The 22,528-nt window shown below is 40.7% G+C and overlaps 1 protein-coding gene across 3 annotated transcripts in view; it reads right to left on the minus strand.

Moving 5' to 3' along the window:
• LOC140952877 (uncharacterized) overlaps window positions 1-22,528 on the minus strand; it is a 136,230-nt gene that overhangs the window by 35,658 nt on the left and 78,044 nt on the right. For all 3 annotated transcript variants that reach the window (XM_073402327.1, XM_073402326.1, XM_073402328.1), the window contains 12 exons: window positions 22,089-22,421; window positions 21,556-21,885; window positions 20,184-20,522; window positions 19,247-19,897; window positions 17,825-18,401; window positions 17,054-17,345; window positions 15,854-16,301; window positions 10,609-11,262; window positions 9,480-9,812; window positions 5,588-8,929; window positions 4,143-4,427; window positions 2,429-2,761 (listed from right to left, as the gene is read on the minus strand). In XM_073402327.1, the coding sequence (XP_073258428.1) occupies window positions 2,429-2,761; window positions 4,143-4,427; window positions 5,588-8,929; window positions 9,480-9,812; window positions 10,609-11,262; window positions 15,854-16,301; window positions 17,054-17,345; window positions 17,825-18,401; window positions 19,247-19,897; window positions 20,184-20,522; window positions 21,556-21,885; window positions 22,089-22,421 (7,917 nt within the window). The remainder of the gene's footprint in view (window positions 1-2,428; window positions 2,762-4,142; window positions 4,428-5,587; window positions 8,930-9,479; window positions 9,813-10,608; window positions 11,263-15,853; window positions 16,302-17,053; window positions 17,346-17,824; window positions 18,402-19,246; window positions 19,898-20,183; window positions 20,523-21,555; window positions 21,886-22,088; window positions 22,422-22,528) is intronic.

A 22,528-nucleotide genomic window follows, 5' to 3' on the forward strand; every position in this document is an offset into this window, starting at 1 on the left:
CCCACGGTAGTGGGGCGATAAGTGAGGCTTGTGTTTTTGCTGTGCGCATAACCTGAAGTCGCTAGAACCTGCCACAGGGCTGTGTCCCCCCTAATTACGACATCTTGTAGTAATTGTCTTATTTGCCTGCGTGCGTTATTTAGTTGTGTTACCTTTTCATGCGTATCTTAGGCGGAATAGTGACATTAATAATAATCATCATCATCATCATCATCATCATCATCACATCAAATGGACTGAACATGGGCTTTTTAAGCCGTTCCAAATTGGGTTCCTTGGTTAATTTTCACTGGCAATGTCCCCAGTGTCAGGGTTTGTATTATTCCTGATCAGTTTTGCTGCATCAGACTCCACTTCAGCTTTGTTTGTTATCCCAGGTGTCAATTTTTAACTTGACTGGGATGGGATAAAAGAAAGAGAAGATGGCCAGAGGGGTTTAGAAGGGCGGGGAGGATTATTCAAGGGGGGCGAATGGAAATCATTTTTCATTCTCATGCAAATAAAACTCATTTTCACAAGAAAGGTTGTGCACCTAGCCTCATTGAAAGTGAGGGTTTTTGGAACTCGGAAGGAGCCTATTCTGATTGTTCCCAGAAACCATTTGAATCAGGTTTTGATGATTTAAAACGACCGAGACCGGCCTTAAAGGCGTTGATACTTGCTGAACATCGGACTCCTAATGGTAGCTGGTTCCAATATTTCATAACTCTATTTTTTAAGAAAGCAAGCGCTGATCTTAAAGAATGATGCGAAATGACTGGAAGATTGCATGTTTGGTAAGTTGAATTTTTTTCGAACATATTTTGGCCGTAATATACGATGATTTTGAAGGAGTCAATTAAGTAACCACGCATTCTACGTTCCGGTAAAGTTGTTAATCTGAGACGCTGTAACCTTTGACGATAAGGGAGTAGACCCATGCCTTGAATTATCCTAGTAAACTGTCTTTGGCAGTCCCCAATTTCCATGTCTCGCAGTTGGGGCCCACACCTGCACTGTGTACTCCAAATCGGGTCTAACGAATGCTTTGTAAAATGGTATAAGCACTTCTGTTTTTCTGGATGATGTAATTTGTTTTGCTTTTCCAATCATTCCTCGTATATGTTCGTCCCAACAAAGGGTATCACCAGCTGAAACAACCACTCCCAGATCTCTTTCCTTTTCTACCGCTTGTCAGGGTAAATTACCCATCGTGCAGTTACTCTTAGGTTTATCCTTACCAATATGCAAGACGCTACACTTTGAGTCATTACATTTCTTTTGCCACGTGTCGGCCCAATGGGATAAGCAGTGTAAGTCTGATTGAATGGTTTCTGGTGATTGTGCGTTCCCTATTAATTTTGAGTCATCGGCAAATAGCATGGTGCTATTCGTTGTGATAGCAGGCATATCGTTAATGAATAAAAACAACAGTAGAGGCCCAAAAAACGGGACCTTGAAGCACTCCAAAAAACAACGGTTTCCATGACGATAATTTGTCGCCTACTCTGACCGCCACTGTTCTACCAGTAATAACCGGTTATCCCATAGGCTTTTACCTTTAGCAGGAGTCGCTCAAGAGGAACCTTGTCAAATGTTTTTTGAAAATCTGAATAAACCTCCATTCTCTAAAATTGTGTTGATCTCATGCACTGTTTCCAAAAGATTAGAAACGCATGACTTGCCGTGGACAAAGCCGTGTTGGGGCGTGTTGAGGCTGTCACGTACATGGGTATAGAGATGACGGAATAGCAATACTTTACATAAGATGCACGTTAAAGATATTGCATCGTTAAGTGGGCCTTTCGTATGTAAGGCAGTGACCCCCACATTGGTGACATTCTTTTACATTTTGGCCAGTTTTCGATAATCCTCATAGGATCCTACCAAGAAGTAGGCTAAAGCTTAATTCTCATGACCGGATTCGTCTTCCCCCCAAAAATCGAGGCGTTTGAAACGATCTGGCCGTTAATATAGAAACCAGCGGCTTAACCGAAAAAAACAAAGAGAGTTGTTCTGACAACTGATGCACACTTAAAGAGTAAATTAAAACAAAATAAACAAATCAAAACAAGACAAGAAAGATTCAGTGAGATAGAGCGAAAAAAATGAAGAAATTGCCACAAATTCAGCGTTGATAAATTCTAGTTCTAATTTTACGTTGTCCTCCAAAACCGAAAGTCAAACAAACCAACCTGAGCAAAGGGATACATGGATAATACAAACATAACGGTTCGACTTTTCTGGCCGTTGTCGCGAACTAATTTTATCGGCAAGTATTTTCAAGATAGATCGATTAAGTATTCGCTGTATAACATAGTTTCAGCTTTTATAGTTGCAGTGCATTTTTTTTCTTTTTTCACATTGTAAATTATTGAACAATTTAATATTCATCTGCTAATTTTTAGGCGTTTGTTTTTTTAAGTATAATGTTTAGAAATAAACAAACCTGCGCTTCTTGCAGCTGTTTTCTGACCGTTTCAGGATCAGTGCTGATTGGCTGTTGAGCAGAAATGTAATCAGCTGCCAGTGGTAACCATGCTTCGATCTCTGCGAGTGAATCTTGGAACACACGTGCATGCCTTACGTCTTCCTCCAGGTTAATCTTGTACGCATTTAGCTTGTCAATAAGTTCTTTGTTTTTCTGTTCTGCCTGTGACACGTCGGTTCTGACCTGGGTTGCCTTTGGAGTCTTTTCATCGATTTTCTTCATCAGATTTGATAGGTTGTCATTTACTTCTCCCAGTTCAGGCTCCTGATCCTTTAAATTTGATATTAAGGCCTAGGAACAGGCAAAAGGAAATAAACAGCAACCCACTTATTATCAAATAAAGAAGGACACGAACAATGCGGCGCACCTTATCAACTTCATTTCTCGGACCAGGGAAACAGGTCTATAAATTGTCGCATGTCCCAAATTAAAATTCAGAGACCTTACTCCAGACATAACGTCAGTTTTCTCCCCACGTTATTGGCAAAATGGCATTCTAACTCCTATGGTTTTTTTTTAGTTTACCATATTAGATCAAGGTATCTTGCAATTTATAATAACCATAAGGGTTAAAAATGCCATATTTAACAATCATTCCACAAGTGTGCGTTGGATAGGAGACGGTAGATAGCCATTGGTTTATTAAAAAACGCCCACAAAATATCGAGAAATCTTCCCGACTTCATTTGTAAAAATAACCGCATTTCATGGTTCGTACAACTTCAGACAAACAAAATTCAAGGACTTTTCAAGGACATTTCAAGGACAAATCACAGTTTTCAAGAACTAAGATAAATTCAATAAATCGGCATTCTTTGACCCCCTTTTGATAGGCTAAAAGACTGAATGGATTCAATCACTATTTTTACTTTTTCAGCCATGGTTGATCACAATATTCTGTACTACTTTCCGTAACACCACTTCCTATTTGCAAAATGGCAACAGTCACTGGGTATGACTTGCAGTTGCATCTGAAAAAAGTAAGATATCGTTCATACAGAAAAATGTTTTTACGTTACCCGTGCGTTTTATAGGTTCTTAAACCCAGGATGAGCGAAATTTTCAGTTGTGTAGGAGCTGCTCGTAAGGTCTCTCCTGATTGGTCGCAGAAAACAATCACATGTCATTCTTTCAATTGTTTCAGTATTGTTTAGGGTCAGGGTTAGGCACCATTGGTGACTTATCTTCCGAGCAGCTGCTACCTGACCCTAAATTTTCCTCTGCAAAATAATCTTATTTACAGAAAATTATGTGGTGTAAAACAAGCAAAAAGGACTTTTTGAGACCTTACGAAGAAATTAAGTACTTTTCAAGGACCTCAACCGAATTCAAGGATTCAAGTATTCAAGACCTTTTCAAGATTGTACGAACCATGATAATTTTGAGCAGACGCGAACAGTTGGAGAGCATGGTATAATGGCTCATATACCATGATATACCATGATGGCTAAGCCAATCAGAGCTCTAGAATTGCATTACCCAATGACTCAGTTTTTAATAAATATATCTAAATACCCAAACCCATATAAAGCAAATGCGTTATAAAACCGCCCAGAACGCATTTTTTTGCCGAGCAAAGAAAGATTCCCATCAGGAAAAGCTTTGGGTTCAAGTTTGTTAGTCGCACTGTTGACTTTCTTTATGTAATACTATCTTAACTCAAGGTGGTTACCTCGATTTTATGTAGTTCCTGAGTCCCCTTTTGAGGATTAGTGAGCTGGGAAAGAGGTGAATCAATTAGCGCTTGTGCTTCAACTTGTTTCTCTTCAATTGGCTGAAGTTGCTGTGTGAGTTGCTCCAGAAGACTAGATACACTAACCACGTGGTGCTGTCTTACAGTCAGATTAGCTGTTAGTATCTCCCATCGCTCGTTGGCATCTTTGGCTTCCGCGTCTACCACCTGGACATCGTCACAAATCTCGGCAATTTTGCGAACTGCATTGTTAATTTCGTCAACCTAAAATATTTAAAACGATCCGCCAGTTTGTTTCTTCAAACCACTAAGATCTCAAAAGGATACCTAAATACATTGCGTAAAATAACCACTTTTCACTGAAACAGCTACTCTGAAACCCATGTGGACGATTACATTTTGCAGCCTCTTGACCTCATTCACAGAGACGAACTTGCTAAGTATCAATAACTGTAAACGTCAGCTGCTCCTAAGCTATCCATTGCTTAAGCCAGTAAGCTGCTACATGTGTGCTGCTAGCAGTCCCCCGTAAAAAGGAAATGTAATCTTGAAATAATTTTATACTTTAACGCTCTTAATTGATGTGATTTTTGTCGATATAGTTGCCATTATGTACATTTTCATTCATTCATTTATAATCATCCAGGACCACTGAAAACCAAAATATGTGATGAAAGCATCATGAATAAATATTTGTTATTAGTATTATTCGCAGTCTCTATTGTTATGATGTTAAGTAGCTGCATACTTCGCAGGCAAACCGAATACGTATCAAAGTATTTTCAGTAGTTCAGCAGTTAAAAACCTAACAACAACCAGCGACAAAACTGTTGAGACACTGTCGTCGACTGGGGTGAAGGTGAGAAAAAGAAAACAATTTGGACACCTCCTCCTATCCTAACCTAAGTTGGTTTGTTTGTTATTTCTTATAGGAAGCCGTTACAGCAGCACAACATTATTTAAGGGGCTGTGTCACGGCTAAAACTGAGAAATAACTTGTGAATGACAAATCACAGATTTGCGTCAAGCAAATTTTTCTCGTAAGCAATACTGTATTTCAACCGTTACAACCAAAAAAAGGTACTTTGAAAAATTGTGAAGCTAACAAGTTTTCAAAAACTAAAGTTGCAATCCGCTTCAGTCTCATTCAAGTTTGTCCATTCGTACCTTCTTTTGTATTTTGTGTTACTTATACCTTTTTTTAATGAGCGGTTATTTTTGTTTCAATCAATTTGATGGCAGTTCCCACTATTTGAACTTTGATAAATTTCCTGACACACTCAGTCCTCAAAGGGAGGTTGGTAGAAAGAAAGACAGTTTGGGCAAAAGTAAGGACGAAGTGTCAACTCATTTTGTCGCCGTTTGAAGCCATCCAATCGATTATTTATGTGATCAATAAAAAACTCGAGTTACTAAAACACTACCTCGCCCTTGTGGTCAGCAAGTTGTTCCAGCAAAGTAACTAACGTATTCTGTTCCCTTAAAAGGCACTTCTCATCACAAGAGACAGGCTCAAGCGAAGAAACCCAATCTTCTGTTTCTGTAATCCAAGGTAGAAGGGATTGCATTGCGCTATGATGAGTTTTTACTGCAGGTGAAACATCATCTATCTTGGCTTTACGGCCTTCAATATTTAATCTCACTGTACTCCACCGAACGGTAAGGTCATTTAATTTCTCTTTCATTTCGTCTTTCTCCTCTCCTGGATCAAGACTGTCCAAAATGTCTTGGCCATTTCTCGTTATTCTCTCGAACAAAGGCTCAAGTTGCTTGACTTCAGCGGTGGCCTGTTCAATAGCCTTGCTTTGTTCACGTAACACGTAGTAAAGAGATGACACGGGGGCCATCTTTGCTACATCATCTTCAAATTCTCCTAGCCTGGCAGTAAAATCATCCATCGTTTCCTGAAACTCCTGCGATTGCAACACCGCTGCTTGCAATTTGCTTTGCTGCTCATCGACTTTCGCTGATAGTAAATCTAAGGAAGCTTTTCCTTTATACACAAGACTATTTACCTCCATCAAAATCGCCGGTTCATTGTCGCTGCACTCCACCAGGCGCTGACCAGCATCACCTGCTGACTCAAGAATGAATTTATGCTTTACAATATCCTCCTGAATGTGTTCCATTTCTTCCAGCTGGCTTTTAACAACAATTGGTTTAACACCAACAACACGAATGGTCTCCAAAACGGCATTTATCTCCTCAGTCCAAGTCATTACTAACTCGCACTTTTCTTTGAATTCTACGATCAAGACACTAATCGCTTGAAGTTGTGTTTGACGGTTTCTAGCTCTCATCAGCGTTTTGGCAAACCAGTTGTCAACTTTCGTTAGCTGCTGTTTCAGGGCCATCGTTTCGACGGAATCTGAGCTCATTCCCTGAAGTAAATTACCACCAAGATGTTGCACTTCTCTGAGACGAGGTTCGCAGTTTTCAAGCTCTTGTACAATCTGTTGAACTGTTAAAAGTTCTTCCTTGCTCTTTGAAACGTCAAGCGCGGTTGGCTCTTGGCATTCAAGCCTTGTTTCCGCACTTTGCACCACATACTCTACTGTGCTCAAGGCATCGAGATATCCATCAAGGTTGGTCTTGACAAAATTAAGTTCATTTGCCTTTGATTCAGTTTCCTTCATCAGTTCTTCCCATCGAAGGTTAATATCCTTCTGTTGAACATCTACAAAGAAATGATCATTTTTGCATTTATCCTTCAAAGTATTAGCAAGGCTATTTAGAGACGCATGATCAGGTGTATGCCTCTCTATAGCTTGTTTAAGTTCTTCTAGAGCCTTTTGCTGCAAGTTTAACTCTTCTGGGTTTACAGAATCAGTATTTATTGTTGCCACCTTTTTTTCGGTCTCTCCCAGCCATAAGCCAAAGCCATGACTTTCGGTATAAAAGGACTTTGCCAGGGGAATTACTAACGTCACATTACTCTCCCGATCCGCAGCAATGCTTTTCACATTTTCCCACGCTTCCTTCAAGCTATCTAACTTCTGCCGTAAAGCATCCGTGTCTTCTCCATCATCCGTCACCTTTAAGACCTTTTCACCTTTAACTAGTAACTTCTCAAGGGCAGGTTGCATCTGAGAGATGGAATCATTCAAGTCGTGTGCCTCGTCTTTTTGGCGTTTTGTCGTAGGATAGTCAGGGGAAATGGGCTTCTGGCTTTTAAGCGCTTCTTCGATAACCCCTAAACGAGCCACAAAATCATCGTGAGCGTCATGGAATTCTTGAGATTGAAGGACAGCTTCGTGCAGTCTGAGACGTCTTTGCTCCAGCTGGGCGTTTAGTTGGTGAACAGGCTCCCGAGCTTTTTCAATTTTGATTTGAACGTCCGATGCAGCGTCTGGATTTTCCATACTCTCTTCTATCAAGCGCTGACCTGTAGATTCTACTTCACAAACGCGTACTAGGTACCGTTTAACTTCCTCCTCCAGTTTACCAGTCTCCCGGATCTGCTCTTGGAGTTTTTCTGATTCTGAACTCACTGGTTCCAGGGCATCGAAAGTCTCGACAGCCTCTGGAAGCCATCTTTCAATTTCTTCAAGGATGGAATTAAACTTCAATGTGTTCTCCAATATTTTCTCTAGTTCATTCTGTCTGTCAGTAAGCCTCTGAGGCATATCTTTTGCTTTGCTGTTCACGTTATCAAGTTGCTCCTTAACTTTAAAAGTCGAAGGTGCATCGTCTTCAGCTTGGTGAAGAAGCTGTTGACCAGAGCGATTTATTTGCTTGATGTCTCCTTTTCTTTCATCCAGAGTCGAAACGAGGGCCTTAATTTGCTCCAACTCTTTCCGTAATTTATCAACGTCAGTACCCGCTGGCTCATGGGTTACCAATGCATCCTCCGCTTGAGTAAAAGCCTCTTGCACAGGCTGTAAAGCACTCTGGTATTTAATGAAAGCTTCCTTTGCTTCCTGTAGCTTTGCTTGTTTTTCGTGGGCACGGACTTGCAGAGCTTCCCATCGACTTTTCAGTTCATTAAAGTCTGCTTTAATAACATCGTCATCTGCCTGACATATACTCGTAAGAGAGGCAGCCGATTCGTCTAGTTCCCTAAAGTCGTCCATGTGTGCTTCGATATCGGAGGCCACTGCTACAAGCGTTTTAAGAGTTTCGTTCAATTCATTCTCATCACATGACACAGGATAAATCCTGCCCAATTTCTTTTCCGCGTCTTCTAACCAAAACCTGAAAGCTGCTGCTCTGTGATCGTACTTCTGAGATGCCTCGTGAACCTCTTCTACAAACTTCTGCAGACCTGCCACCTTGTCCTTGATATCAATCCACCTTGACCTCATCTTCTCCAACTTCTCCTGTTGAATGTCTCTCTCACTCCCAGGCTCCATTTTTTCAAGCATGCTATGCCCATCCTCCAAGATTTTCTCAAAGACCGGTTGCTTCCGGGAGATATTTTCACTAACACTGTGCTTAACAAACTCTTTTTGTTCGCTTACAATCTTTAAGAGAGCCGAAATTGGCCTAAAGTTGGCGACCTCATTTTCCATTTCACCAAGCTTGAAAAAAAGCTCTTCTATCATCACCTCGTAGACCTGGATTTGCAGTAATATATTCTGCAGTATTGCATGGCGCTGTTCGATTCTGGCATCAAGACGATCCAACTGAACACGAACCTTCGTCAGTTTTCCCTGCACGTCGGCTACTACAAGTGGATTCTCGCTGCTGTTCTCGATAAGGACTTTGCCGAGGTCATTTGTGCGGTCCAGTGTTGCCCTTTGCTTGGCAATATCATTCTGCAACGCCTGTAAAAAGATGAGAGAAATCTACAGTAAGATTGGCGTTAAAAAACTGAGATTTTACTTTAAATTTATTACCCGGAATAAGAAGCTTGAAAAAACCGTGCGCCTTCACTGCTATTTGTTTACCAAGTTTGCAAATGGCATCAGATAGTAGAAATAGTCTTTTGAGCGAGATGTCTTTGTAATTGTGAAGCGAGTCTGATGCAATAAAAGCAAATAATGCGTCGGAGATTTAACCCTAAAGATGACATGACCACGGAACCAAACCAATAACGCTTTACAGAACTTTCAGTTTAACCTTCAACAGAAAATGCACATAGATAATTAAGTTTTGATATACTACTAGTCGTTATGGCGGTAAGATGTATTTTTAATTTAATTTTAATTTTTTTTTTTAATTTTTAAGTAATTCCTTTGACACAAACATAGCGAAGTAACACCCTCCAAGTCAAAAATTGTTTTTCTTTTCTTCTTGGATTAAGAAATGTCGTTAAAACAGTTCTGAGACTCTTCATCCAGTCGATACCCAATCTTGATGTCCAACAACACTAACCTCTGTGAGCTCCAGTCTTTTGTTTACCACCTTTGGATTAGTGCTGATAGGCTCCTGCATGGCCGTGCTTTCCGACACCTCCGTCACCCAAAGTTCAAGTTCCCGGATGTGTTGATTAAATACTGAACTGTCATGGATTATACTTTCCAGCTGGACTTGCTGTTCAGTCAGCCGGGCTTTGAGATTATCAAACTTGTCTGGTATTTCCTTAACTTCCTGTCTAAGTGACAGCACTTCCGGTGATGATGTGTCTGCATTTAGTACCAGACTCTGGCCAAGTTTAACAGCACCCTTCATGTCCGCCTGACGCGTTCTCATCAGATTCAGTAAGGCCTGTAAAACGTTGGGAGCGGAAAAAACAAACCGTTAAACACAACTCGTAAGGATATCACTGGCCCTAAAGGCATAAGGAAGAGTAGTTGTCGATCCCAAAATTCCCAGCAGGGCCTCGCTTTTTTGTAGGTTACCCCGGTCAAGAAGAATACAGAGTGTGAGGGTTCATCACGCTTTCTGCCCAACGATTGCATGACGAGCCAAAAGCCGAGAAAGACTGCGTGGGCCTCCACCGTCTCTGAATAGAATCTCAGGGATGTTAGCACTTTTTAGGCTAGTTCCGCACAGTTTTTATTTCATATGGCTGAGCAACTGATGCATTTGTAAAAAAAACTCTTAATTGTCCTTCTACGTATTTAACTATGAAGCAGAAGCGTTCGACAAGTCTAATTCTTAACCTTGCTATAAGGTTGAAATCGAACCCACGGCTATGATTGAAGTTCAGCTTCATAAGTTTAATTTTTTCTTCGTACTCTCTTTGTTTCTTCGCTTTTTTTTCGGGGGTGGGGGGGGGGGGGGGCGGAGGTCATGTAAAATAGTTTGGGCTAAAGAAGGGGAAAACACCACAAATTTTCTAATGAAGAGGGGGTCGTCATATACTAAAGGAACGAATCATCAAATCCAACCAGCTCCCCCCCCGTCCATAAAAAATAAACGGTCTCTTTGTAGTGTAACTCCCTCAACCGTTACCTGTTTCACATCCTGGAGGCACTCAAAGGAAGTTAAAACCTTGACAATTTAAAAGACGGAATTTTTATGAAGCTTGGAATCTCACTACACTCACAGCATTCATTACCTTTGTATTATTGAGTTCTTGTCTAGCTCGTTCAATGTTTGATCCAATCGTCTCCAAAGGTGCAATAGCATCTTCCACCCAAGCAAACAAAGCACGAACCGGCCTCTCTGCCTTCAAATATTCTGAGGCAATTTCCTTTACAGTATTGATCTGATCCAACCTGCCCATCAAACGTAACGTGACACTATCCCACAACTTATTAACGTACTCCAATTGAGCCTCCACAACGTAAACATCATCCGGCTGGTTATCGATAACCTCAGCGGACACGTTTTTCACGGATTCGTAATCGGGTTTGTGCTCAAAGTAATCTACCTTTAGTGCTTCTACCTGCTGAAGCTGTTTGGCGATCATTTTCGTGTCACACGACACAGGACTCAGTGAAGAGAGTTTGCTATCCAGGTCGGTCATCCAACTGAAAAAGTCCGTCATCTTTTCGTGGTAATTGTATAGGACAGGGGTCTGCTGTTCGACTTCACTCTGCCGTGTTGCGACTTTCTCTTTGACCGCTTTCCATCTTGTCTTCATGTCTTCAAAACGACTTTCAAATGCGTCCCGGTCTCGGCCGGGTTCCGCACTTTCCAAAACGACTTCCATCCGACAAATAAGCTCATCAGAAAGCTTGTCTAAGTCTTTCAGATCGTCTTTCATTATCTGAAAAGCAAAGCAGTTACAACTTTCATAATTAATTGTCAGTACTTTTCTGGCTCTTCCTACGGCGAACCGCAGCGGCAATAAATATATTACTAATATTTACCCACCGAAACAACAATTACATGTAAGTACATCGACGAGAGTCTACGTCAACGTTCTACAACACATCTACAAGTACGCCAAATCCTACATCAGACTCCACAAAGACTCCAAACGATTCAGAATGCAAAGGGGCATAAGACAAGGTGATACCAGTTCTCTCAAACTGTTCATTGCCTGCTTGGTCTTTGGCAAACTACGATGGGAAAAGGAGGGAATCAAAATCGACTGTTAATATCTCAGTCACCTACGGTTCGCAGATGACATTATTTGTGCCAAGAAATGCTACATTAAACCAAGCTAGCCTTGAAGTCGGGCGCAGCATGAACCCAAAAGAAGACCAAGGTTATGTACAACAAGAACGCTCTAAACAGAGTTTAAGTCTCGCTTCCTTGGAGATTAGACAAGAAATGAGGAAGAGGTAAATTCTTAAGGAGCCAGTGTGCAGCTAGGCATAGGTTACACAGTAACTACTGACTGTCTTATGGTACATAGAATAGTCAGACTGAACTTAAACTGGACAAAAGATTGTAGTTCAACCGTTTCAGTTTTTAAATCTTAAGTGAAAATTTCCGATGATGTCTAGGCAATAATGCTGTAATTTCAAGCAATCTTCCACAATCAAAGGCAATACCACGAGGCAAAGATCGAGGTCTTGCAAATATACGACAACAAGGAAACATCAATGAAGACGTCAGTATGAAAAACAAATACACATCTCCCATACTAGAAAATAAAATAGAAAATAAATAGACTAGTTCAATTTATAGACTAGTAGTTTCCATTGGCCGATGAAGTGCGTGACAGTCAAGTACAACTCTACACTTATAAACACATCTGTGACACATACGTAACGTCAGAGGAGTAGTTGAAATTGCCTCTAGTATTTTAAAGGTAAAAATCATTGATATCTCAAGTATTTATAAAGTGCAACGCGACTTCACATCTCAAAAACTGCCAAAATCTATCAATTAAATACATACAAAGTGAATCTGCAATGTCGAATCTATTTAATCGTAGAGTTCCAGTAATTGCGTCAAAATTGTAAGAAACGTAATGCAGCACGAAACAGGATTTCCTCCGCTATAATATTTTCACGTCCAACTACGCGTGTATGAATAAAGGAAAATCAAAGATGATTCGGGGAAAATTACATCATTGCCAAAAATCCATACTAAAACGTGATCAACTAAACGCATCACCTCAATCATGGCCGAAAATATAGCACATGCTCATCACGAGTCTCATTTGCATACAGTGAAAGTCGTCACGATTCTTATCCTCAGTTTCCACGGTCGCCGCTAGGAACGCCTGGAACCACAACCGTCGTTCTGTACTAAATACGAACAAAAAAACCACTTGCAGATTATGAGTCCCGCTTCTTACGCAAGCGAGACTAACGAGTTCGCCGAAGAAGACGTAGAGGAACCCACCGCCATCGACAACAACGAAATCGAAAAAGTCGATCATTATATCTGCCTCCTTCGATGCATCTCCATGGATTCCGCATCGAAGGAACAAGAGATCAAACGTCGTATCAGCCAAGGATAGCAAACTTTCGGAAGAGCGAGTGCGATCTTCACAAAACATATGCATTCCGATCGTTCTCAAATGCCACGTTTACGATCAGTAGATTTTACCAACAGTCACCTACGGACCTGAGACCTGGAATCTTACGAAACAATAAACCATAGAAACAGTCATGCTCAACATCACATGGCAAGATCGTAAAACAGCTCAACGGATCCGAGAAAAAAACAAAGTACGAAATATCATGGAAACGATAAGCACAATCAAAGGGAGTTCGGCTGGTCAAGTGGCGAGAAGATCAGACAACCGTTGGACAACCCGCATTATGTTCTGGACGTGCAGGGGACACGCGAGGAACCAAGGAAGATCAAGGACGAGATGGAGGGACAATTAAGATAGTTTCGTAAAATACTGCCCTCGTGTTACGCAAACCGTGGCCCAGTGGAGGTCAATGGGGAACGCCTCCTTCAGACGACGGACATTTAACAGCTGAAACTGAAACTGAACGCCGAGAAAAAATGACTATTGTGGGGTTCAAGAATTCAACATTTAAACTGTTTCGTAAACGCTGAATTCTGTCCAGTGATTTCATTATTTCAGTTTTAAAATGGCACATTATTATTATTGTTATTGTTGCACACGGACCAACCAACTTTGTTGATGAAGATACAGTAGAACTATTCTACAAAAAGCTTTCTAATTTTATTCATAGTGTTCTACTATTAATGCTCTTCTAATCTTTGGCAATTATAATGACGGGATGTGTCCTGAACTTACAACACACCCTTTTCAGGTAGCAACTAACAGAAATATGATCTGGTAGTGGAAAACGGTCTGATAATTGATAAGTGTGACACACACCACAAAAAGATAATAAGGAAGTTATACACTAGCCCGTTTGGTGTCAGCAGACAGCTTCAATGCATCTTGCTCTAAAAGAAGTGGCTTACAAGCTAAGAGTCCCCTTGATCAAAAGGACCTATCAAAACAGTGCTGCAGAGATTCTTAACAGGTTACCAGCATCAATCAATAGCTACAAATGTTACGATTCTTAAACGGGAAGCAAAACTTCGCTTAACAAACATTGCATGCGACAAAATTAATTAATCTTTTTTGTTTCGGCGGATTTGATGCAAAAGATTTTAGAGCAATTGTCTTATTGTTTACATCGCTTTTTCCTAAATATATACTCAGTTGTGGATGCAATTCTAGCGTAGGTATGGTGATCTAAGAGCCACTTTGTGAAATTCCCATCACACAATCATTATCATCATTATTGTTATGATAATGATTCTGATTATCAATAGTCTGGCAAACACAGAGGCATATGGGAAGTTCAGCAATATTTGCACAGACTAAGGAATTGTTACTACCAAGACAAAACTCAGCCTAAGAAGAAAGGTAGCTATCCGTAGCAGAGAAGACATGCAGGACAAATATGTTACAGAATAAACAAACAGGTTTAAATTTGAAAAGGATGGAAAAAAGAATCAGAGAAATACGAGACTTTAGCAGGAACGGAATTAGTCTCTAAGAAGAGGAGATCAAAGAACGCCCCCTACTCTACAGACATATTCAGAAAGGATATCACGACAATTTCACGAGAAGTAAAGAAGATAATTAGGGTAAGCAAAAGAAAAAGCAAATCAAATGAGGGTGGGTGTGAATTTAATTGAACATTATTGAGGAAGAACTAGACTGAAGGGTGAATGAAATTGAAAATGCCCATTAAAACTCCTTACATAAAATAACAGGCAGAAGGACAGCAAAGAAAGGTAGCGGAGACGGGCACAACTAATGTGGACGCCACGCTACTCAGTACAACGTTAATTCTAGTCCGCTTATGGGAGCGACTTTTCCCTTTCCTTTTCCTCAAAGGCACCTCTGAAATTGCTGCACGTATCCTACAAGCTTAAAACATACGCGTTACACACAAACCGATAACCGCTTGACGACGACTACTAACTAATGTCAAGGACATAGACCTGAGAACAGACAGGGAGCAGTATACAAGATCAAGTGCTGCGACGGCCAAGCTACTTGCATTGCTGAGACCGACAGAAACCTTAGCACACGACTGACTGAACAAAAACTAGCGACCAGAAGTGGTTGTCAACAAACACATCATATCGATTGGACTTACTCGACTACTTACTCGATTGGACCACCACTTACTTTAAAAAGTGGTTTACTAAGAACAAACGACGCTGAATCAAAGACAGCTGTTAGCGCCACTTATGATGGAATTCGAGGAAAACGAACAACAATAGAGTGAGAGAACAAACCAACCATTTGACCAACAATAAAAGACTTACTACTATGACTAAAGACGATCAAGGCGCACCACTCATACAAAGTCTTCATATCCAACTGATAAATCAGGGCTTGACTGACAGAAGACCGATAACATCGTGACTCGATTGGCCAATCACTGCTAGATTATTATTGGCTCCAGATCTTTTTGCTGGACATCTATGTAATGCTATTAAAAATACGCTATAAAAAGGGATTGCTTCATGTCAGAGAAGCTGTGACATGGCCTTGTGTTGCGTCATAGATTTTAACTTCTCCGACGACATAGCTGTAATTGCTATCGACATAAAGCAAGTACAGAACCTACCAGCCAAGGCGGCAAAGAAGACCAGGCATAGACACACCCCTTGTCTCGTTACGGTAAAAAGGGACACCATTAACATCAGACATGATCAGTTTTTTTTCTACGGGTGTGAAATGTGATAAGACCTTCAAGCAGGTTGATGGATCCTATACTATGCTAGGCTTCTCATAATGATCAAACATTTCAGTTGATAAAACAGATCTCCTTAACAACGCAAAACTCAACGGCAGTCTGTCTGTCAGAAAGAACGAAACTGCCTGGCGAGAACACAGAACTTCTTAGCAATTTACCATAGTTCGAATCGAGGACTTATTAGATCTCGGTAAAAGTAAATTAAAGTATTACCTCAAACTGGCGCTCCTGTTCCTTAAGTGTGTCAAGAACCACAGAGATCGGACGCATTCCCGCAAGCTGTACCTCAATTCTGCTCAAATCGTCGAGAAACTCTGCGAACGTCACTTCAACATTCTGACTGTCGACGACTGCACTCTGTAAACGAGAATGTCGCCGATCTACCTGAGCGGTTATGGCATCCATTTTGGCTTGGCATTCACTAAGAATGGTCACTACATCGATAACCATATCTTCATCCTCTTTACTGTGCTCCATCATCCACTCTCCCTCAGCTTGCGCGCTCCGCAGAAGATGAGTCTTGTCTTGTATATTGTCCTGCAACTTTTCAGTTTCCGCCAACTGCTGCTTAAGTTTCTCTGGCTCGGTACTTATTGGCTCCATTTTTGTCAGCTCCTCACTGATTGTCTGGAACCACACCTGGAGTCCGTGGATGTGTTCCCTACAAAAATAGATAACATCTGTGAAAATCGTGATGCCAATAAAAAAAAGGCTAGTAGCAGTGCTTAAGATTAAGTGAAAGTGCACAACCATTGCGGATGTAAAAATACAACGTTTAAAACTGGCAAGAACACACTGTATATCGGCTTCCAGATTCGGCGAGCGAGTAACCAATTCTCAAAGAAACCTGACCTAAAAGTGATACTCCCAGTGGTTTTGTTTCAAGTCGGACGCCAGACGCAACGTCCGGTTGTTTGTAACGTCCAGTGGTTCATACACGAAATAATTACTTTTTTAAGTGTAAAAACCGTTTCTCGTTTTCATTCATTATTAAATCAACTAAAAAACGAACAACTATGAACCGACAGTGATAATTGCCAAATCAAATATTTCATTTTTGGTGAGCATTTTTAATGCCTTAAAAAACCTTCCAGTTAACAAATTCCCCCCCCCCCCCCCCCCGAACGCAGGAAATTGCATTTTAGAGTCGGATTATAAAAATTTCCATGGGGAGCATGCCCCTGGACCCCTTGAGTTTGTGACTCCGGCACTCAACATAAGCGCATGCCGCCCAAACGGTGCAAGTCTACCAGCTGAACCTCTGCATCCGGCACTTCCAAATGCTACCGAAAACCCTGATACTCCTGGGAGTTAATTAAGTTAACGAGTTACCCGTGGTTCTGTCATAAGCAATAGAGTGCTGTGTTTATTTGACTGTCTAGGAGCGAAATTGTATTATGTGGGATACAGTACCTGAAAGGAACCAAGTGTTGATTGTGTCTGTTTAACTGAGCTTTCCGTGACTGCAAGTCATCCTTCGTTACCCGGTAACGTATGCTTAGCGTGTCAACCTGGTTTCTGATGATCGTGGCATCAGGGGCATCGATTTCTAAAACATCGAGCAGATCAATTGCAACACTATCGACGATTGCAAGCTCTTCATCTTGGTCGGCAAAAGCGTCTAGAGCTTCTCCAATGAGCTCCAGTTCCTCGGCGATTTTATAGGCGTCCATCAAAGGAATTTGGTGGCAACACAGAACCATACCTTAAATTAACAAAGAAAGGGTTTGCTTCTTTTATATAGGGTAAAAATAACAGATGCAATGCTAAAAAGGGGCGTAACTTTACAACTTTGGCCCTTCATTAACAGAAAATAAAACTTTATTTCACAAAGAAATGATCATTTTGAACAACCGTTGTTTCATTTGCGCAATAACCAAGTTAATGCATCTTAATAACATTACAAAAACAACATTTTCTTAAACATTAAACATAAGTAGCACTGCCGTTTACACTTTTTGAAAGTCTTAACTGCCAAATAAATTATCACTTTCAAGCTCAAATGTGTTCTGCATGAATCAGTACCACCCTGCACACTTTGCTGCCGTAATGTTATTCATATTCTTTGAGATGCTTCTAAAAGAATTTTTCCCGTGACTCTCTTTGTTGCTGGGATTACCAAAATAAATCAAGTTCTTTTTAATTTACACAGTAATTGCGTTGACGTCACAACTAACCACTCACCATGTACCACTAGCTCCTCCACAGCATGCACTCGGTACGTGAAGTTCTCCAGGAGTTCTTTTACTTTCTCCAGTTTGCTCTCCTTTTCTTTGAGAACATTGCGAAGCACTGCAGATCGATTCTTCACATCTTGAACTTGTAAATTCAAAATGTTGGCGTCTTCTGGGTTAAATTCCAGCAAGACGCGTGCTAAATGATCCAACTCACAAAAGTGGCTCTCCCATTCATCATGCTCTCTTTCCATTTCCCTGAGAAGTTCCTCGTATTTCTGAGGTCCTTTTCTGTCGCAAGGAATGTACTTGAGAAGAGCAATGTTCTTTTCAGCAGTAGATAACCAAGACAGAATACTCTGTATAGCGTCTCTATACTCTAAAGCAACGGGCTCTATCTGCTCTAGTAGTGTCTTGCGGTCACATACGTTCTTTTGCACGGCGTCCCATTGGCTCTGTAACCGAGTCATTTTCGTTTCCACTCTCTCGCGCTCTTTTCCTGGTCCTGTCGATCGAACGATTTCATCCGCTGACTTCTTAACGGTAAAGAGGATGGGCTCGTGCTGCTGTACTTCTTCAAAGATAGCCTAAGACACAGTAAAAATACTTTTCTATAAACCTGATTAAAAAAACGTCGCTTGAAAAGCATTAACGATGAACGATGGAACCAAATGGATTTATGGGTAGAACTTTATTCGCTCAGCAAATTTAAAGTTCTTTTCAGAAAAGTCTACATTATGGAATCTTTTCGCGACGATGCATTACGAAAAAGGTCAAACGGTTTCCAGTTTTCTTGGCGATAATCTCACAACTTCACCTCAGTGTGCAGGGCACGTGAGAGATCTATACAGTCTGAAAGAGCATAGCCATATCGCTGATGCACACTTGAAAATCTCGTGACAATGTAAACTTTTGTTGAAAGAACTTTGAATTTGCATTGCTTATGAATGTGTACCCATAAATCCTTGAAGCCTCATCGTTCATGGTTTATACATGTTTGTACATGTATTTCCCTCAAATAAAAAGTAAAACAAAGCAAAAACGGTAAATTTACTTCCAACTATAAGGCTAGCCCAATCGATGTTAAAACGCAAGTTTCCCTCCGTAGATAAGCCCCTCCGAATATACGCCCCTCCAAAAACAAACCCCTCAAAAAGGGGCCTTTGAAAAATATAAGCCCCGGGGCTTATTTTCGGAATTTTACGGTACTTCTGAAAAGAGGGAAAACAAACCATGGGGCTTATGCATTATTGCTAAGCATTCATAAACACATATACCCAAAATAACTCACGTCAACTTCTCGACAAATACACTGTATATCTAAAAAAAGGAACCCCCAATTATGAGTTCAGAGACGCGACACCTCTCACAAGCGGACAAAAACATGCAAATGCGATCACTTTCTACACGAAAAGAACACTAAAGAGCTTACCACGTGATCCTTCTTGAGTTCTCGGATGAAGTCTGTATCTGATTGGACAGCAGGCTGAGCGACAAGTCTGTCTTCTACGGCATTCAACCATATTATAAAATCATTTGACGCGTCTCTTAACTCCTGGGACTGCACCAGTGCGCACTTAAGGGTATTCTGTCGGTCGTTGTTCAAGGCGATGAACTCGTCTAACATTTCTTTGGAAACTCTAACTCGGGCTTTCATCTTTTCTTCATGCTCAGGTTCGCAATCACAATTACAAGTCAACCAATCCGCTGCTTCCTGAGCACTCTCAAGGGAGACGCGATCGTCTAGAAGAGTCGCTTGCAACATTTCCGATTTCTTTAGTTGTTCTTGGATCTCCTCTGGTTCGGAACTGATAGGGTCTACATTAGAAATCTCCTCTTTGATTTTGGGAATGTTGACTTCAACGTGTCTAGTATTTGAAGTGTAAATCTGAGTGTAAAACACAATCCTGCCCATAGTGCACTCCCGATCTTTTAGTTTGGCTTCCAAAGTGTTATACTTGAGATGGACTGCAGCTGACTTTTCATGCCATTTAGGTACACCTGTCTTCTCTGTTAAGGCTCTCCCGTACTTTACAAGGTCTTTCAACTCAGGTCGCCGGTTATTTAAAAGCACAATATATTTCTAAAGCAAATAGATGAAAAGGAAAATTATCACCGTGACAATAAATAGCAGTACAAAATTCCCTTCGTGCATTTACTATCGACATTCTTTTCGAAAACTGGCCAACGGCTACTTATTTCACTCACTAGTTATTGACACTTGTCAACCTCAGAATCTTCGTGAATTTTGTTAATTTGTTTCACTACCCGCCTCTAATCCTGACTTAACCAAATTGGAGCGGCAAACAAGTGGAGATTTATCTATTCACTGAGTGTTGAACTCTGGTCTCATATTTTGTTACACTTACCTTAACCTGTGCAAGATCTTGTTTTGCCTTGTTCGGATCCAAAATCAGCACGTACGCGATAGTCACAACCTGCTCAATCTCGAGCAGCGTCTTTTCTGTGACATGAAGGACAACCTGGAAGCGATGAAGATCCTCCTGTAAATTCTCTAGAGACTGAAGGCGATCATTCACTCCTGCACAAAGCTTCTCCCAGCGTTTGTCGGCAGAGGTGACCTCTTCCGACACAATAGGTAAGTCTGTTGTCACCTTCTTGTCACTGCACAGGTCTGTGTGGTGAGAGGAGGTTTCTTGGAATGCATCATGGTCTGCTTTATGTAAGAGAATCTCGTGCTGCAGTGTCTATAAAATAAGTATAAATAAAAATCAGTTTAACTACAGAGTTACTCTCTCTTTCCAAAACCTATTTCAAACTGAAAATCAAAATATAGTTATTCTACTAGATATCCCAAGTCAAACCGTCCTCATGCCGGCAGAACTAATATGAAACAATTTACAATCTTATACCAAGGACCGAAATTGTGGAACTCTTTACTTCACTCAATAATTAGATCAAATAACACAAGAACCTTTAAAAGTTTACTTAAATCATATTTAAATTAATTTACAGAATAATCAATTATATGAATACTCAATACTCAATCGTTTGTTATTTATTACTAATTATTAGATAATTAACTTTCTCTTAATATTTTCTGTACTTTTGTGCATTACTTTATTATATGCTGTTCTTTATTTATAAGAGTATATATTTAATTTGTAACTATATTCACTACAGCGATCCAGGCGTCAGTATAGCTTCTTGTCTCGTTCAGCAAAACCAGCTGGCGGCTTCAATCAACTTCATTACAAGCTTTGCATAAGTTTCTGAATGGCGACCGAGGGAATAGGTTTCCTTTTCTAACTACACCAAAAATCCAAATTCACAATAATTTCGACGGCTGCACTTCAAAATTCGTTTTTGTCCTAATCATCTGCGGGTTTTTTAGCTGTCCTGCTGTGTAAAATCCTACCATCCCGATGAGTTTTTAAAAGTGTTGACCACTTAATGTTTTGATTTTTTATTCATCCAGTCCGTTCGCGCGTTGGCAGTTTTGATAGCCGTGCGACATGTGAAAAGGGAAAGTCCCTTTTCTTTTCCGGTTTGTTCTACAAAGTTTCATGGAGATTTTGTGGGCGTTTGTAATAAAACAATTATTCCACTCGTGCTTGATGGATATGAGATGATTATAGCCAACTCGGCGTTACGCACCTCGCTGGCTCCTACCATCTCACATCCAACGCGCAGTACGCCCCATTTCATATGCCCCGTCATATATGCTCCTCTTTAATTATAATTTAATTGTAACAGAATAGCCAAAACAACGTTACCAACCTCAAATATCTCAAGCTGCTGCGTGGCGCTATCCTCATCTTCAGGCATCTTTTCACAATCTTTCAACAGTGCCTCCGATTCTGAGAGCCAGTTAATAAATGGCTCTAAACAGCGCACGTATCTGCTAGCGGACGGCTCAATCTCCTGAAGTTTTTCGCCACGCTCTTTGATCTGACCAAAGACTTCGTTCCAGCGTGTTTCCAGAGTTTGGAGGATCTGCTGTAAATTTTCCTTCTCCTTCCCTGGTTTCATTGTCTCTAGAACTGCTTGGCCATTCTGTATCACATGTTCCCGAACAGATTTCTGCTGTTCAAAATCTTTTTCTAGTACCTAGAGAAGCATAAAACAAAGTTTTTTCTAAAAGAGGACAAAAAGAGGACTAAACCACAAATTGGAGCAAAAGTTTGCCGACACTCAGAGCAAAGGCTTCCAATCTAACATAATGTCCTCCCGGGAGTAACTGTCTTTGAGTGCGTGTATTTTTTTTTCTATCTCCCTCTCTCTGTCTCCCTCAAGAGAGATCAGAAACTAACCTGCAGCCTGTCTTGCTGATCAAGAATCAGTTTATGTCTGGCAGATATAGGTCCTTGAAGGTTAAACCGATTCTCGGCTGCCGTTAACCAGCTGCTGAACTCATCCACAGAATCTCTTAGCTCCTGACTTTGTAACTGAACCTTCTGTAGCTCGGACTGCCGTGTGTTAAGCAACGAAACAAGTTCAGTCAAGGGTGGTTCTATTTTCTGAATTTGATCATCAAGGTCTTTGTTGATCGACGGATCTTCACTACTGAGTTCTTTTATTTTATCCGCTAACCCCTTGGCATTTTCCAATGAGGCTTCATTCTCTACCACTTCAATCCGAACATTCTGAAATAAACCATAACAGTCATTAATACTCTATTTCGCTCTTTTTCAACCACTTCGTTTCAGTTGTTTGTTCGCGACAATACAACCGAAGAAATACCAGGCAGCAC

This window comes from Porites lutea, chromosome 11 (assembly GCF_958299795.1).
Source record: "Porites lutea chromosome 11, jaPorLute2.1, whole genome shotgun sequence".
Lineage (NCBI taxonomy): Eukaryota > Metazoa > Cnidaria > Anthozoa > Scleractinia > Poritidae > Porites > Porites lutea.